Raw genomic sequence first — 17786 nt, 5'->3', positions numbered from 1 at the left:
TATACAAGAATGCATTTTGCGGCAACCGGTAGCGGTAGCTGTAAAACAGGCGAAAAGCTGTTTTATTTCCCCCTCTAGCGCTGTTATTACATAACTTGATTAAGTTTTAATATGTTTTCATGTGAGAAAGTAACTGTTTAGATCCCAAATATACGGTCAGTTTATCCAAACGACGGCTGTTTAGAAGTTTGCTCCGATGTTTTTCGGAGAAGTGAAGCTCCGCAGCGACCGGGACATCACAGAGGCAGCAGCCGGTCTGCAGAGCTGCTCGGCCGGCCAACCTCCGTTGTCATCCCGGGGGGAGAAAACAATCCTCTGGAAGTGGGAGGAGGGGGGGGGGGGTCTACTTGGTCTCACAGTGCGTTAGTCCATGGGTTAAACTTACACCGGAATATCCCTTTAAATAAATTTCCTCCAATTTGTTGTTTTAAAGTGAAGCGGTGGTCAAAACCCACTGGATGCTAATGTTTAGCATGACATATATTTATCTACACGTTTTTGTTTTTGTTTAGTTTTTTATGCTACATTGCGCTATCAAAGACTAAAGTGCTGATTTGCTGACGTGTTAGCACAGCTTTTTAGCCCCAGATTTTTGCTAAGCTACACTACATTCTGCTCCGGACAAACATAGACTATTTAAAGTTTCTGATTAGCCAAACCTGGATGCTAACGTTTAGCTCCAAACAAATGCTAATGTCAAGTGCAGTGGGGAATGCGTTGATTTGGCTTAAGCAAGTATAATTACTTACATTACAATGTAATTACAACATACTATAAGTTTTAACTGACATAGCTATATGTCTATTTATGTATTTTGTTTGATGTACATGTTCAGGTACATGTCACATTTTACACGATGTGAAACACTCTTCATGCTACACACAGCGACAACATCTCCATCACCACACCGTCCTGTGTCACATGACCTCAGCTGTAGCACTGACAGCCAATCAGTCGCCCGTCGGTCGGTCCGTCTTCCTCCAGCAGCGCAGCGACTTCCTGTCTGTGGGAGCAGGAGGGGGGAGGTGCTGCCCACACACTTCCTGTTTGGTTTCACTCACCATGGTTTCACCACCACCACCACCACAGACTCAAACCTCCCCAGGTCTCCTCACCCGGCGCCTCTCAGCCTGGCCGCTTTGCATTCTGGGACTTGCAGTGCAGCGCTGCCTCAGCTGTTGAAGCATGACGACTCTGACGCTGTCGAGCCCAGAATCGCTTCGATAATTTGCTTAGTGTTGTTGGTTTTTCTTGTTTATTTATTTGTTTTTTGCACTTCTTTGATTTGACTTGATTCTGTTTTTCCTCCTTCTTCTTCTTCTTCGCCCTTTCATTTCTCACTTGCTCCGTGCTTGACCCTGTTTGCATGGGAAAGACGCCACCGTTCATTGTTTCCTGAGGATCGACTCTGTGTTTATCTGTGATGGGAGAAATCCTGCTCTCCCTCCGTCTCCTCCTCTCTTCTCTCTTCTCTGACTTCCTCGGTTGTTTCTCCTCTGTTTGTGCAGTCGTTTGCTGCGATGCTGTTCACTGTAATTCTTCACTAACCCCACCCCCCACCCCCTCCCCTCCTCCTCCCCCCTCCTTCTCATTATGGTCCTGTGGGGTTCCGCAGTAGTAGAGACGTGGAGTCCTAAGGTGTGAGCCCAAAAACACTGCCGATCACACGTAGTGCTAAAGTAACGAGGGTGGGGCGGGGCCTAATGAGGAGCCCCCGCTCCAGCACCTCCTGTTTTTCACTTTTTATTTATTTATTTATTTCTGTTCATTTGTTTTGTTTTGTTTTTGGGAGGGGGGGTTTATTGAACAACCACAGCGCAGCTTCATATTTATGACAGGTCATCAGCTCCAACCTGAAGAATTAAGGTGAAGAGCATTTTATTTAATGTCGTTTTTATATGATTTTTCCTCCCCCCGTGTGTATCTGTGTGTGTGTCCATTTGTTTCTGAGGTGTTTCTGTTGGTGTTTTTCCGTCTTGTTCTGGCTTATTGCATCCTGCACGGCCTGAGCGTCAGCCTCCTCCTCCTCCTCCTCCTCCTCCTCTCTGCTGTTCTTCTCCTCTTCCTCCCTCTACTCTCTGCTCTTCCCCTTCTCTCTCCTCTCTGAATGAACTGATCCAGCATGGCCTCCCTGCATCCTCTCTGCCTGTCGCTGCCACAGCACCGGCTCTGCTTCCTAAACCTTCCCCCTCCACTCCCCTCCTCCACTTTTGATTTCCTCTCTACACTCGTTCTTTTTTTATTCTTTCGTTCGTTTGTTTGTTTCTTTTCTTTTCATCCAGCTCTCACATGTAACATGCGTGTCATCACCTCATCTCTTGATGTCATACATAACATAAGGAGCAATACATGCGGAGATGTATTAACGGTTGAGCTGAGGGACCTGTGTCATATAATATGTAAGACGTGAAGAAGCAGAAACGAAGCAGTGACTTTTACAGACACATTGAAAACAGCATCGTCCATGTCGTCTGGCAGCACTGAGACCTCCTCTCTTCTCTCTGTCTCCTCTCCTCTCCTCTCCTCTCCTCACCCTCCCTCCCTCTCTCCGGTTTAGACCACGGGGAAATGATGGAGATGCAGGGGTTCGGAGGGAGCCCGTCGTCATGGCAACAGGCCGACGTGTCCGCTCACGAGTCCCTGTGCCAGTCGTGCACCACGGCCGGCGGCAACGTGTCCTTCGACTACCCGGCCGGCTGCACCTGCATCCACGACCCGGCCGACATTCACACGTACGCAACTGTAATAACCTGCTCGTGTCACTGTGAGCTGCTGTCTGCTGGTCTGGGATCAGTGCGCTTTATCATGTGGAAACAGTAGAAACCAGGCGTCATCACAAAGATCTGTCTCAGGATATGAGAAACTAAATGTTACTTTAGTATTTAAAAAAATATTTAGAGCTGAAACAACAAGATCAATCTAGATAACAATCCAGATAACAGTACAGTGCATAGCTAACAGCCCAGCTTACTCCTGTTAGCTGTAGCTACTGTTATCTGCTATGAACTCAGGTTAGAAGCAGCTGAGTCAAGACTTGTTCATACTCCGCAAGAAGAAAGAAATTTGTTCTCGCATCCCAGGGCTGCCAGAAAAAAATGACGCCATTTTGTTCTTGCAGCTTGTTCTTGACACATCAGCTGGGATGCAGAACTTTTTACTCGCATGGTGTCCGACAACTATTGTGTGATGAAGTAGGAGAAGTGCTTCTCTTCGTCGATCTCCTGCATCTGTTGTAGCCTCGGAAACCAGCCTCTCCCGGAAATGCATTTCATTTCATTTCATTTCACAGGGAGAGAGTCTGGCCTCATTCATGGCCTGAAACCCCCAGAAGGCCGAGCCAATCAGCGTCGCCGCTCAGATTTCTGTGATCGATGGATGATAACGTCACTACACTGCATGACTCTTACCACAACGAACATGGCGGAGCTATCTAGCAGTAGCAGCCTAAAAACAGCAACAAGGGAAGTTCTTACTGAAATACTGTCCAATCCATTACAGCAGTTAAACAAGAGCAAGAGTCGGCGCTTGTTGAGTTTCTTGAAGGAAAAGACGTTTTCGCTGTTCTTCCAACTGGATTCGGCAAAAGTTTGATATACCAACTTGCTGATTGGCTGAATGGGGTTGTCAGTCAACGCTACTACTCCCGCCCAGCTCCCGCCCATCCCATACGCTTACATGGGGAATGAGGCCAGACTCTCCCTGTGAAATGAAATGAAATGAAATGCATTTCCGGGAGAGGCTGGTTTCCGAGGCTACATCTGTTGCACCGAGACACTAAACTCACCCTGCTCAACGCCGTCATATTGAGAGGTGGGAAAACTTTCCATCTCCTCTGAAATCGCACACAATATCAGTAAATCAATCAACGAAAAAAATTGGCATCTCCGCCATTATTGTTGTTGTCGTGGTTACAGTTAGATTCCCACAGGGATTCCCTTAGTGCGTGTGACGTGTAGCCTACTGCAATGGGCGAGGAACTCCTGAAGTATGAAATGGCCTGAACAAACGTTGTTCTTGTTCTGGCCACCTCGAGAAAAACAAACAAATTTCTTTCTTCTTGCGGAGTATGAACAAGAATGAGAGGAGCAGCCATGTCGGTGGTTGCCATGGTGATAATCACTGTTTCTCTCTCTCCACCCCACAGTATCCCTCTGAAGATGCTTTGTCAGAACATGAAGCGGCAGATCGTCTCTAGAGCCTTCTATGGATGTAAGGACACACACACACACACAATAAGTAAACTGGGTAAATCAATGACAATTATTGATTATTAATCAGATTTGACTGCAATAGATGTTTGTGTTTGTGGAGCAGCAGTTCACATCTCGTCTCCTTCAAACTGCTGCTGCTCTGCTGCTTCATTTAAAACCTATTAAAGTTAAATTACAGTGAGACTGCATCATAAATCATAAAGTCCTGAATAATATATGAGATGTAAATGAAGCAACACGATGCACATGTGTTATTAAAGGCTGGTGTTGATTAGCTCAGGGTGTTGTTACACTGACAGAGGTTTGTTAATGAACTTTAACCAGACGAAACAAATGAAAACACAACTTTAACAGATAAACTTAGAAACTAACAGCTACCACAACGTGTGTCTCTGTGTGTGTGTGTCAGGGCTGGCCTACTGTCGACACCTGTCCACCGTGAGGACTCACCTGTCGGCTCTGGTCAATCACAACATCGTTCCTCCAGACAAACCCAGCGAGGCGGCAGGAGGCCTGAGCAGAGAGGTGTGGAGCAAGTACCAGAAGGACTGGAAGGTGGGACAACTCCTCCTCTTCCTCTTTCTTCTCCTCCTCCTCCTCTTTCTCCTCTTCCTCCTCTTCTTCACCACCTAATCAATATTAGATCAATAAAACAGTGATGAGAAACATCTGGAATAAAAACATGAGGCCACAAATGAAGAAATTAGTTTGATGATGATGTCAGTCGCCCCTTTTCCACCAAACAGAACCTGGTACAAGTTCTTAACTGGTTCAACCCCTTAGCATTGATGTGGTCAATCTAATTAGTGATTAACTTAAAGGGATAGTCCAACATTTTGGCAAATTGGCCCATTGTCATAATCCCTATAGTCATAGCAGTAGGTTGGTTACCTTTATTTGTTGGTGCAAGCTGTTTTTAGAACGGCAGAGCAGAGCCGTGAGCTGCTCAGAGCTACGCTACGGAGGCTCATTATGGGATTTCTTGGTTTCCCTCATCAAACTCATCAAATACACAATCCAACAACGCACAACACAACGCTCTGGTGGACAAGTTGTGAGCTGCACATTCACCACGCTATGAGATAATAACACAACGTTACCACACAGAGTTGTTTTAGAGGGAAATACAGAGACTGATGATGAAAAACTGTCCCTGAAGGCAACGTGCATCAGCGGTTTTACATGAATTTTCCTCTAGAAGCCGGAGATGAGGAAGTGGAAAAGGAAAAGAACGGTGCTAAGTCAGGTCTCTGGCTCCGAACCAGCACTGGAACCAGTTTGGTGAAAAAAGGATGTGAAGTTTGATTAACTCTGTTCCTCCTCTTGTGTGTGTGTGTGTGTGTGTGTGTGTGTGTAGAACTACAAGGAGCTGGAGCTGCTCAGACTGGTGTACTATGGCGGCGTGCAGCATGACATCAGGAAGGAGGTGTGGCCTTTCCTGTTGGGACACTACAAATTTGGGATGGGCAAAAAGGACATGAGCCAGGTGCAGCACACACACGCACACACTCACACACTCACACACACACACACACATAGACACACACATAGACACACAGAGTTGTGACAGGTGTGTGTCGGCCCAGATCGATGTGAAGATCAGCGAGCGCTACCAGCAGGTGATGCGGGAGTGGAAGGCCTGTGAGGTCATCGTCAAGCAGAGGGAGAAGGAGATGCAGTCGGCCATCTTTGCCAAGCTGTCGTCAGGCAGCAGCATCGACAGCCACGTGCTGAGGCTGGTGCACAGAGACTCCACACTCAGCAACGAGGTACACACACACGCACACACACACACACACACACACAGAGACACACACACTAAAACTAATAATGATCAGGGTTTCCCCCAGAAAACTTGTTAAGCCCGGTGGTAGGGTGGTATCGGCGGCCCATTGCCGGGCCACCGGTGCCCAAGCGTGTGTTTTTGTGACAGGGCCCTGTAGGTATCAGATTCGTTAATGGAGCAGTAGCATTTAGCAGGTGTGATTCCATAAGGCCTTAAGATCAATGTAAAGAGTTGACTGGAAATTTGAAAATATTATCATAAACATCTGTTATTATAAGACATTTATGTAACATATTTAAACACCAGCTATAGCAGAGTCTTACAGAAAGGCACTCTTGAAATGCTGTTCAATAACCACAAAAAATAAATAAATAAATAGAAATATTTAAATAAATAACATCAACTGTTTGCAACAAAAACTAAAAACAAGACAACTGCCTGGTGTCTCCATTGTTAAACTCTAGCCTTATTTCTCAGATTCTCAGAGCCTCTTGGAGCAGCGGCTCGGCTCACGTTAACGGCTACGAGGTCGACGTGGACTCGGTGCGTTCCTCTCAGTCAGCTGGTGAAGCAGCGGTCTGATGAGCATGATGTCCGTGACTTGTCCCGTTATGCGCGACGGAGTTGTGAAAAGACACCTGATCACGTGTTGATGTATATAAAAACTGATTAAAACATTTAATAAACGATGCTTAGCCTGGCGGTGGGGCAAGTAAGACCTGGCGGCCCGCCAGGCTTATAATACACTGGGGGAAACCCTGCTGATCATTAATAGGGATGGGTACTGAAATCTGTACTTTTATTGGTACCGACCGAAGTACCGAGTATCGATTCACGTGAAGTCAAACGGTTCCACATGTCGGTTCCTGAACGCACCTTCTCTTCTCGTCTCGTGCGTCAGAGAGAGTGGATACAGTCTGACACTGTAATGAGAATCAGTACTGGAAAATATTGTTCAGTCAGACAACTCAAGATTAAAAATGTTTATTGCAGCTTCATTATGCGTTTTAATTTTGGCGTCAAGGCTCCGGCTTCATCACTCCCTGAGAACAGGAACTCATTAAAGTGTAAGGGAGAGATGAGCGACTATCTTAACTCGGAGCCCACAGGTGGATGCTGCGGTGGTGGGGGGGCAGAAAATAGGGTAAAGCTATTCAATTTTTTTTAATTGAATAACTATTCAATTATTTGAAAATAATTTCCCAACCTTAAAACATAAAATACTGTAAAAGCTGAGGAGTTTCTGAATTCGGAATTTTGACTATTCTTTTTTAGACAAAATAACTTTAATTACCACACATACACGCAAAAAGTACAGAAAATAGGTACCGTTGTTGTGTACCTGTACTGATTCCCAGGTATTGAGTATCGGTACCGTATGGATTCAGATGTGACAGCTTCCCGTCCCTAATCATTAATATCGTTAATATCATCAGTTGTCATCAGTCTGTGCTCATGAGGCTTGTGTTAATAATAATAATAATAATAATAATAATAATAATACATTTTATTTATACAGCGCTTTTACAGCTCTCAAAGACGCTTTACATAAAACCAAGTGTTGCCCCGTGGTCCTCAGGTGTTCATGTCGGTGGATGAGCCGGATGCAGGGAGCCAGGAGACGCCCAGCGGAGAGGACAGCACCCCCACCATGACCACGCTGGTGCCGGCGCCCGCCCTGCCCCAGGAGGAGCGCCCCCTGGTGGAGTTCGACTCCCCCGACTCGGGCCTGCCCTCCTCCAGGAACTACTCGGTGACCTCGGCCCACTCCCAGATCCTGTCCAGCATCGACGACGGCCAGAGCACGGAGGAGGAGGGGGCCGGCGAGGGGAAGGACTCTCTGAGCGAGGACCGGCTGTGCAGCCAGCTGGACAAGCTGGTCACCACCGCCGCCGCGTCCACCGAGGGGACGTCCCCGTCGCTGTCCTCCTACACAGTACGTACAGGGCTGAAGGCTCGGTCACCTGGGTTACCTAGCAACAACTGTCCATCGCACAGACACAGGAAGTGTTTTTTGGGACTGGGACGAACCCTGGTCCGTTTAAAGTCTGATGATGTTTCTTTCAATGGTCTTTTTATTATTGACAAAGCATGTACAAAACAATCACTACACAGGAAGATCATTTTTGATTTTTTGTCCAACATCCACCCACGACACAACATAACCCTTGTCCAAAAAAACGAACATGGACATACTCATACAGCCACTGAGAAAAATAAATAAATAAATAAATAAATAAATAGACATAGAAAAAAAATGTGAATAGTGTTACGCCCCCAGTACTTTGTTGGCCCAGAGGGGCATAACAAGGGACCCAACAATGACCCAAAATACAAAGACAAAGGCACTAACTTAACTAAAAGAGATTTAATACCAAAAATATACAGATACAAACAAGTAGACAAACTAAAACAGAAAGCCATGATGGGAGGCAGGCAAGCCCAGGGTTTTAACTCAGTGGACCAGGTGAGCCTCGTTTCACTGATTGAGGCCTGGGCGGAGCTGTGGAGGAGAAGGGAGAGAGACAGACACACACAAGGCCGAACCCCTATCGGCCATAACAATAGACCGAATAAAAGTCGTAAAAATGATTAATAACCATACTTAGAAAGAAAGGGAGGAAGAAAAAAAAGGAAGGGAAGGGGGGGCTACTATTGTCGAAGGTCTCTCATAGAATACCAAGAAGGGGCGCCATATATTGTAGAATTTTTTCTCTGATCCCAGAATAGTGTGTCTAATTTTCTCTAGATTCATACAGGATATCATGTCTCTGAGCCAGTGCGAGTAGGAAGGAGGTGCTGAGTTCCTCCACTTAAGTGAAATAGTTTGTCGAGCTAGTAATGAGGCAAAAACCAGAAAGTTGAGCATAGCTTTAGGTAAGTCCAAATCTGTAGCAATACCAAAAATACCAGTCAAGGGATTCGGTTCAATTTGGTGATAAAGGGTTTCTGATAAAGCATGGAAGACCAAAGACCAAAAGTTATGGTACTTAAAGAAGGAGTGATGTGATGGAGTGAAGGATGTGCGTTACGTTTATCACATGTAGGGTCGACATCAGGATACATTCGCGCTAGTTTGGTTTCGGAAATGTGGATATGATGCACTACTTTGAACTGCAGAAGTGCGTGACGAGAGCACATAGAAGAGGAGTGTATCCGGTCCAGCAGCGAGTCCCATACGTCCTCTGTAAAGGTGTAGTTTAGGTCTTGATCTGTCTGATGATGACGTTGACACCATGTTTCCTGTTTCTGTGTGAACAGATCGAGCTGCTGGACACCGTCGCCCTGAACCTCCACAGGATCGACAAGGACGTGCAGCGCTGCGACCGCAACTACTACTACTTCACCACCGCCAACCTGGAGAAGCTCCGCAACATCATGTGCAGGTGAGACGCAGCGACGTCAGGTGTAGGAGGAACCACTTCAAGTCTTAAAGGGACATTCCGGGCAAATTCACCTCGGGGCTGTATGTTCCTGTTTAATGTCTCCTGTTTTGCGGTAGTTATGGTCTGTCCCCGCGTCGCCACAGCAGCGATGAATGGGAGCGGATTGAAGTTCTGCTGTTTAGGCTGTTTCCATCCCTCAAAGCCACAGACAGCGTCAGAAGGAGACTCAAACATGCACCCAGAAGTTTATTTACTTCAAGCAAGTCAAGTTGATATTCAAGCCAGACTTTGAATCAGATCTAGTTTTACAAACATGTCGGCTTGCTTGAAGTAAATAAACTTCTGGCTGCATGTTTGAGTCTCCATTTGATGCTGTCTGTTCATCTGTGCATCTAAAGTAACCTAGTGAATAATTATTGATTGATGATTAATTATAAGCGGATAAATAGAGGTTGTGTGTGTGTGTGTGTGTGTGTTGCAGCTATGTGTGGGAGCACCTGGAGATAGGCTACGTTCAGGGAATGTGTGACCTGCTCGCTCCGCTCATGGTGATCCTGGACGATGGTGAGGACAGAGTCACAGCAGTTACACCACAAACAAACACAAACAAAATGAACAAATCAAATGCATCAGACTTCATATTTACGTCACATTCATTTATTAATTGTATTAATAGATTACTGTGTGTGTGTGTGTATGTGTGTGTGTGTGTGTGTGTGTGTGTGTGTGTGTGTGTGTGTGTGTCAGAGTGTCTGGCCTACAGCTGCTTCACTCAGCTGATGAAGAGGATGAGTCAGAACTTCCCTAACGGTGGAGCCATGGACACACACTTCGCCAACATGAGGTCACTGATCCAGGTGACGGTCTACCCTCAGAGTGTGTGTGTGTGTGTGTGTGTGTGTGTGTGACCTCCTCTAACAGCCATGCTCTCTCTCTCTGTCAGATCCTGGACTCTGAGCTGTTTGAGTTGATGCAGCAGAACGGAGATTACACTCACTTCTACTTCTGTTACCGCTGGTTCCTGCTCGACTTCAAGAGAGGTCAGCAGCACCTGTCTCCTCACCTGTCTCCTCACCTGTCTCCTCCTCTCCAGACCTTCACTCACTCGTCAGGGTCCAGGCAGCCGAAGCTGTCCTGGTTCTTGTTGGTGTGGATGCTGAAAGCATACTGTTGTGCTTCGTGTCAACCATTTTCTTATTCTTTTCTTCACCATTTTATTATTTTAACACCTTCTGCCCTTTTTTTGCAGTCTAGCTAGTCCCACATACTCTGTGCTACGTCAACAATTCATATAACAAATTGTGCAGCTTCTTCTGGACATTATTGCCATTATTCCAATTTTTAATACTCTCTATACTTTTACAAATAATCAAGTTTTTCTGGGTTTTTTTTGTGCCATAGGAAATGCATTGAAATGCATCCTCAAACTCCTAAACTGTTGCTCCTACTTTGAACCTCAACTGCTTCCACATACTTTCACCTACAGGCTTCATTAAACTCATAACATGTTCACAAACTTTTAAACCGTTGAACTTCTATACAGCTTTTTCACATCTTCTACCATTATTGATAAATAGCCTTTCAAAGCACATGAGCTTTTCTGACCAATTTCAACAAGTTTCATGAGTGTGTATTGCGTCTGAGGAGCACTATTATGCCGCGGCGTGCCAACCGTGGCACGCGTGCCTAGGGTTGCCGACCCCTGCTCTACACTCATGACTGTGTCCACAGTTGTAGCAACGCTTGTCCTCTTGATCCAAGTGTGGTCAAAAAAGCACAGAGAATTGGAGAATAATTGAAAATATTTTTTAAATGCAGTCAGGGAGGGTAAAAAATTTTTCAGAGCAGAGCAGATGGGCAGATGGGCCTCCAGTTTATAACTCACTGTAATGTGCATCATACTTTATTTAAATTTCCAAATAGTCACCTCACACAGAAGTCCTCTACTTACTTGGTCTGGCTTATTTTCTCCCATTGAGCTGGGCTCTCAGCTATCATTCAAGCATCTTTGATTCATGACAGTGTACAACTCTGTTTATTTTATGGTCTCTGTGCCTCAGTGGTCAGTGTGTAGGCTTAGTAACTCCAAGGTCACAGGTTCAAACCACAGCAACCTTGTTAGTGCATCATTCCCCCAGTATTCTCTTTACCTCTTTGTCTTTCTCTCTTGTTTTGTGTTAACATGCTTCTTGTTTACACCGCTCCTCTGAGATTGAAATGCACTCAAACATTGATTGGAAATCATTCATGAGCTGTTCTTAGTCTCTGCAGCTCTTTTGGTGTTTAGACATTGTGTGTCTGTCATTTCTTGTCCTGCCCTGCCCTCTACTGGATTCACGAGACTTTAGCTGTCATTCAACCACCTTTGAATTCTTTTGATTCTAGGCTTTCTGTGGCTGAGTGGTTAACACATAGAGGTCATAGGTTCCATTCCTGCCTCACACATGTCTGTTGCATGTCACATCTCTATTTGCTCTCTTTGTCAATTTCTTCTGCGAATTCTTCTTCCTACGAAATCCTACTTACCATACATGAAAACACCAAACTTTGCATAAAGGTCCAGTCCCATGCTAGATTTACTCAGTTCCAAGGAAATGTCAATATTCTTCATGGGGGGAGGCACAATCGGCGATTAAATTTAAAAACTTTGAAAATTCCTTACAAACAAACCATAGTCACTCCAGCGTGGGTCCTGGGAAATTCTGTCCATAAAGATAATGAACAGAACCAGTGACAAAGGGCAGCCCTGCCGGAGTCCAACATGCACTAGGAACAGGTCTGACTTACTGCCGCAATGCGAACCAAGCTCCTGCTCCGGTCGTACAGGGACCGTACAGCCCGTAGCATACCGTCTCCCGGAGCACCTCCCACAGAATGCCACGAGGGACACGGTCGAAACCCTTCTCCATGTCCACAAAACACATGTGGACTGGTTGGGTAGTCCTCCTCCATGGCCTTCCCGAACTTTTCCCAGACCCGAGTTTTTGCTTCTGCGACCACCCGAGCTGCCGTCCGCTTGGCCTGCCGGTACCCGTCGGCTGCCTCGGGGGTCCCCCGAGCTAGCCAGGCTCCGTAGGGCTCCTTCTTCAGCTTGACGGCATCCCTTACTTCTGGTGTCCACCACCAGGTTTGGGGATTGCCGCCACGGCAGGCACCAGAGACCTTACAACCACAGCTTCGGACGGCCGCGTCAACAAGCTTGAACTTGGTGGACAAACTGTGGCACAGAAGTCCAATAACAAAGCACCACTCAGGTTCAGATCACACCCCTCCAGGTAGCACTGTCGCTGCCTACGGCCCAGGGCCTCCAAGAAGGCCGGTACTCTGCACTGCCGTTCGGCCCGTAGGCCGAGACAACAGTGAGAGACCTGTCCCCGACCCGAAGGTGCAGGGAAGCGACATTCTCGTTAAGTGGGGAGAACTCCAACACATGGCGGCTGAGCTGGGGGGCTATGAGCAAGCCCACACCAGCTCGCCGCCTCTCACCGTGGGCAACTCCAGAGTGGAAGAGAGTCCAACCTCTCTCAAGGAGTTGGTTCCAGAGCCCAGGCTGTGCGTGGAGGTGAGCCCGACTATCTCTAGCTGATACCTCTCAGCCTCCCGCACGAGCTCAGGCTCTTTCTCCCCCAGCGAGGTGACGTTCCATGTCCCTAAAGCCAGAGTCGTTGCCCGGGGATTGGGTCGTCAGGGCCCCCGCCCACGGCTGCCACCCAGAGCACAAGCACCGACCCCTCATGGTCCTTCCTGCGGGTGGTGAGCCGACTGGAAGGCCCACGTCGCTCCTTCGGGCTGCGCCCGGCCGGGTCCCGTGGGCAGAGACCCGAACACCAGACATTTGCCTGCGAGGCCCAACCCCAGGTTTGGCTCCATGGCGGGGCCCCGGTGACGCCGATCCGGGCATCACTGGGTATTACGTTCTTCATAGGGGGCTGTAGAACCGCTCTTAGTCTCCGTCACCTAGGACCAGTTTGCCTTGGGAGACCCTACCAGGGGCGTTCAGTCCCCGACAACCTAGCTCCTTGGATCATTCGGGTGCTCAAACCCCTCCACCACAATAAGGTGTCGGTTCAAAGAAGAGATCTCAAAAACTGAATTTTTGAAAACCTTTTGAATTCTGCTCTCATGGGAACAATTCGAGTCATTGTAAGAGTGGCATTTTAAACATTAGATTTAATCTTATGAAGCAAAACACTTATCGTTAAAAAACAAATCACCAACATTTCTATGCTGTCAATATGCAGTATGTATTATGAGATTTTTTTGTCTTGATAACAGAATTTTTTACATTTTCACAGCTATTTGAAATCTGCCTTGACAACTGTTGACAGCTGTCCATTTATGAAGCCACACACCAGTTTCACCTCTGGCCAATTAGCTCAATGAGTTAGAGGATGGTTCTCAGTGTTGAAGGTTGTGTGTTCAAACCTCAGCTAAGGCAGAATGGATACTGTAGTGCCATTTTGTCTCTTGTTGCTCTGAATTGCCAAAGTTTGTCCAAAATTGTCCGACCACGTCACAAATGTGTGTGTGTTTGTGTGTGTGCGCAGAGCTCCTGTATGAGGACGTGTTTGCTGTGTGGGAGGTGATCTGGGTGGCGCCCAGGATTTCCTCGCAGCACTTTGTCCTCTTCCTCGCTCTGGCTCTGGTCACAGTTTACCGTGACATCATCATGGACAACAACATGGACTTCACTGACATCATCAAGTTCTTCAACGGTGAGACACACACACACACACACACACACACACACACACACACACACACACACCCCGTAGCTCATGGATTAATGGTTATCTGTCTGATCCACAGAGATGGCTGAGCGTCATGATGTCCAGCACATCCTGAAGATAGCACGGGAGCTGGTTCACAAAGTCCAGTCTCTGATGGACAACAAGTGACCGAGGAGGAGGAGACCCAACGCTCCACTCTTCCTCCCTTCACTCTCCCAGACAGTTTTCCAGACCTCCACCTCTCCGGAGCAGGTCCAGATGGACCCGGTCTCCTCCCGGCCCAGATGAAGCCCCTGATCTGGGGTGGGGGGGGGGGGAGAAGTGCTGCTGAGCTCCGGCGCTTGGCCTTGATCTGTTTACATTCACCTTCACGTGGAATGCTCATGGTGTCCGTTCAGACATGTGGATTTGTCTGCATGCTTGTGAGTTTGATCACACTGTGACGCATCCTAGAGTCTCCCCAGTCCTGCAGAGCTTGTGTGAGCGCATGACACACACACACACACATGTACACACACACACACACACTTAAACACACACTTATACACACACACTCACTGACACAGCACATGGTGGCTGCCTGTCAGGAAGCTGCAGCGCTCAGTGTTCGTCCAGCAGAGGGCAGCGTCCACACAGAGGAGCAGAAGACTTTGCCACGAAGAAGTTTTCATTAGTGACCAAATGAACTGTGCCAACGACCTTTTCATGAGTGTTTTCTACTACTAGCATGTGTGTTTTTACCCCCTGACCCCTGACCTCTGACCCCTGGCCTCCCCCTGTTGCTTTCGTCCTCTGGTCCAGGAGTTTATTATCACACAGTTGTTGCCTTTATCAGTGACAGCCCACGATACCGAGTTGCACTTTTTGTAAGGGTTTCCTTCCTGGTGCCTGTGGAGGTGGGAGGGGGGAGGTGGGAGGGGGGAGGGGGAGGGGGAGGGGCCAGAGGAGGGGCAGGGGGAAGGGGAGGGGGGGCTGCGCTGTTGAAACTGCAGCCGACTTTTCCGAGCAGGTCAAAGGTGAACGCAGGTTTGAGTCCAGTTCCAGGACGGAGCAGCACAACAGTGACGACTAAAGCACAGCACAGGCCTCTGAGGTCACGACCTTTAGCAGGTTCCACTCTCTGATGTCACAGAGTACGGTGGCTGACGAGGACAAACCAGCTGCAGATTCATGGACACAAACAAGACGATACAACACAAACACAACAAGGAGGTAAAAACAACAACAACAACAACAACAACTTCAAGGACAATTCCAGGCAAATTCAACCTGGGGCTAAAGTTTCCCAACATTTTAGTCTAAAAGTCTCAAGTTTACACGTTCAGGTAGAACAAACAACATCCAGACTTACTCTGACTGCTACGAAGACGTTGTGGCTCTGAGTTGATATTCCTTTGTTGATAAAACAAACAGGAGCTTCAGACGACCTGTAAACATGTTAGCCCTTAACTTGACTCTCAGTGAGACTTTGTGAGACTTTCTATGACAGCTCCGTTTACAAAGATGTCCACTTGCTTGAAGTGAACAAACCCCTCGGGTCTGTTTCAAGGGGAGCATACCTATATTCCCCGATTGGGGAACATAGGACCCTCTTTTGAATGAATGAATGAATTTATTTATTTAAAACAGGGACAATGCACAAAAAACATTAATCTTGTAAAACAAGAAGAGATGCTTTGAGCCAGGTTATAGCAACAATTGCTAATTTCCGCCTGTAGTCCCTGGGCAGGTAAAGTGGGAACAGATACAATACTAAGATTAATTGAAATATGACATAATAACCATAATAAAAAAAAATAAAACATTTGAAAAATGCTCCTATGTTCCCCATTTTTCCCAAAAAGGGTCCTATGTTCCCTGGTCGCAATACATACTGGGGAACATAGGACCCTTTTTCAGAAAGAGGGTCCTATGTTCCCCGCTGTTGCTGGTCGATGGACTCTCTTATTTGGACTCTTAACCAACTCCTTTCTTCATGGCCTGAACCCAACCGATGGGACAATTACACTTCTCACTCAAAGTCACAACTCAACTTCTCACTCAAAAATAGGCAAAAATATGCAAAGTCACTCACAACTCCACTTCCAGGTATGGGTACAAAATTGCATGTTCGCCGCTGGGTCCTTTCGGGGAAAAGCGGGGAACATAGGATTCTTTTTTAGAAAAAGGGTTCTATGTTCCCCGGTCCCATACAAAGTGGGGAACACAGGACCCGGGGAACATAGGGATGATCCCGATCGGCCCACTCCCATTATGCGCTGCTGTGGCGATGCAGAAACAGAAATATTAGAAACTAGACCCCAGGTTGAATTTGCCTGGAATTGTCCTTGAAGCGCTCCAGGCCTGTAGCTGTAGCTAATGCTAACGCTTACTGTATTACCATACTCTGGAAGGTTAAAGGTTAAAGCTCAAGTGTTCTGTTGATTGTTTTGACTTCCTGCTGCTCGTTGTTTTATTTGTTTTTTCTCCTGATGGAAAAAGTTTGGGCCTCGTCAGCCACCGTACTCAGTGCAGACTATGACAGTTTTATAACCATCCTGTATTTTTGTCCCAGGTGAACTGATTTTACTGCTTTTTAATGTTGGTCAACACTTTGTGTAGCAGGATGTGAACTGAAGACGCTGTATAAATAAAGTTTGATTTGAAGTGAGCTCAGGGTCCAGATCATCTGACCCTGAAACTGAGACTAAAACGACAGAAACATCGACATTAGACCGAGGAATCAGACGCATCAGGTTCTGATCCACAGACCAGAAGAAAAACCACCAGCTCATGTTTTCCTGTGGAACCGGAGTCAAACTCGCTCACTGACCTGAACGCACCGTGAAAGCTGCTGCTGCTGCGTTCAGGGCCGTCAGGAAAACTCGGCTGCAGTCACTCGTCCATGTTTTCCGGCCTCCGGTCCAGCCTGTGAACATCAGACCTGCTCGGACCGGGTCGGTCTGAACCACAGACCTGAGGCCACAGGTGTGAAAACCAAACACACCTGAGCCGAAGCCAGACTGCGCCCAGTGAGTCAGTATTAGTAACAGCACAGAGCACGTTCCCGTACTGAAGGGTGTCTGGGACATTTTTGATACCGTTTCCAACCCCCTCCCTCCCTCCTCCTCCATCGTGACCCTTTATCTCCGCCCTCGCCGCCTCCTCAAAACGTCCAACACGGCTGCATATGATTGGTCATCCAGCACGGACCTGCACCTGTGATCCGAGTGCCAAGAGTCTTCCCCAGTCCTGACGTGTGCTGTAGTCACCTGGCTCTGATTCGCTGGTTGGATCCCAGGAACGGGCAGTGGTGTGGATGTAACCTCGTAGCTTTGTTTTTCTTCCAATCAGGACGTTGTGTACCAAAGCCTTGAAGCAGCCCCCTCTGTGGCATGACGACAATGTGCAACTTCATACTGCATCTTGAGGACTGACTGTTTACTATGTGTGTGAACTCTTTTTGAAAATGGTGATCTTGGATTCTTTAACTACTGTGCAATTTCTGTTGTTTGAGGAAAACCCCCATCAAAGTCTATATTGCTGTAAATATGAACCCCAACCCAATATTTCTATGAAGACCCTCAGAACATATATAAACTTATTTTGAGATCTATTTTTTATGTTGGTTTTAGCAGCACTAGTTGGAGGTGTGTTCTGTGCAGAAAAGCAGAATGTGTGCAGACTGTGTTAC

The 17786-nt window shown here is 47.1% G+C and overlaps 1 protein-coding gene across 3 annotated transcripts in view; it reads left to right on the top strand.

Moving 5' to 3' along the window:
* LOC146975181 (small G protein signaling modulator 2-like) overlaps positions 1 to 17786 on the top strand; it is a 97759-nt gene that overhangs the window by 44545 nt on the left and 35428 nt on the right. The window contains exons 13-24 of one of the 3 annotated variants that reach the window (XM_085794700.1): positions 2558 to 2732; positions 4145 to 4209; positions 4621 to 4766; positions 5569 to 5697; positions 5798 to 5980; positions 7577 to 7933; positions 9259 to 9383; positions 9865 to 9947; positions 10131 to 10240; positions 10327 to 10423; positions 13931 to 14098; positions 14193 to 14989. In XM_085794700.1, the coding sequence (XP_085650826.1) occupies positions 2558 to 2732; positions 4145 to 4209; positions 4621 to 4766; positions 5569 to 5697; positions 5798 to 5980; positions 7577 to 7933; positions 9259 to 9383; positions 9865 to 9947; positions 10131 to 10240; positions 10327 to 10423; positions 13931 to 14098; positions 14193 to 14281 (1727 nt within the window). In that variant the 3' untranslated portion in view covers positions 14282 to 14989. Of the gene's footprint in view, positions 1 to 2557; positions 2733 to 4144; positions 4210 to 4620; positions 4767 to 5568; positions 5698 to 5797; positions 5981 to 7576; positions 7934 to 9258; positions 9384 to 9864; positions 9948 to 10130; positions 10241 to 10326; positions 10424 to 13930; positions 14099 to 14192; positions 14990 to 17786 lie in introns of those variants that run through there. The other 2 variants (XM_085794701.1, XM_085794702.1) reach the window with 2 other exon arrangements.

Source organism: Trachurus japonicus, chromosome 13, assembly GCF_045865225.1.
Source record: "Trachurus japonicus isolate A0001 chromosome 13, Traja_1.0".
Lineage (NCBI taxonomy): Eukaryota > Metazoa > Chordata > Actinopteri > Carangiformes > Carangidae > Trachurus > Trachurus japonicus.
The sequence above is the reverse complement of the archived record's forward strand: the minus strand, read 5'-3'. Positions and strand labels throughout refer to the sequence as shown.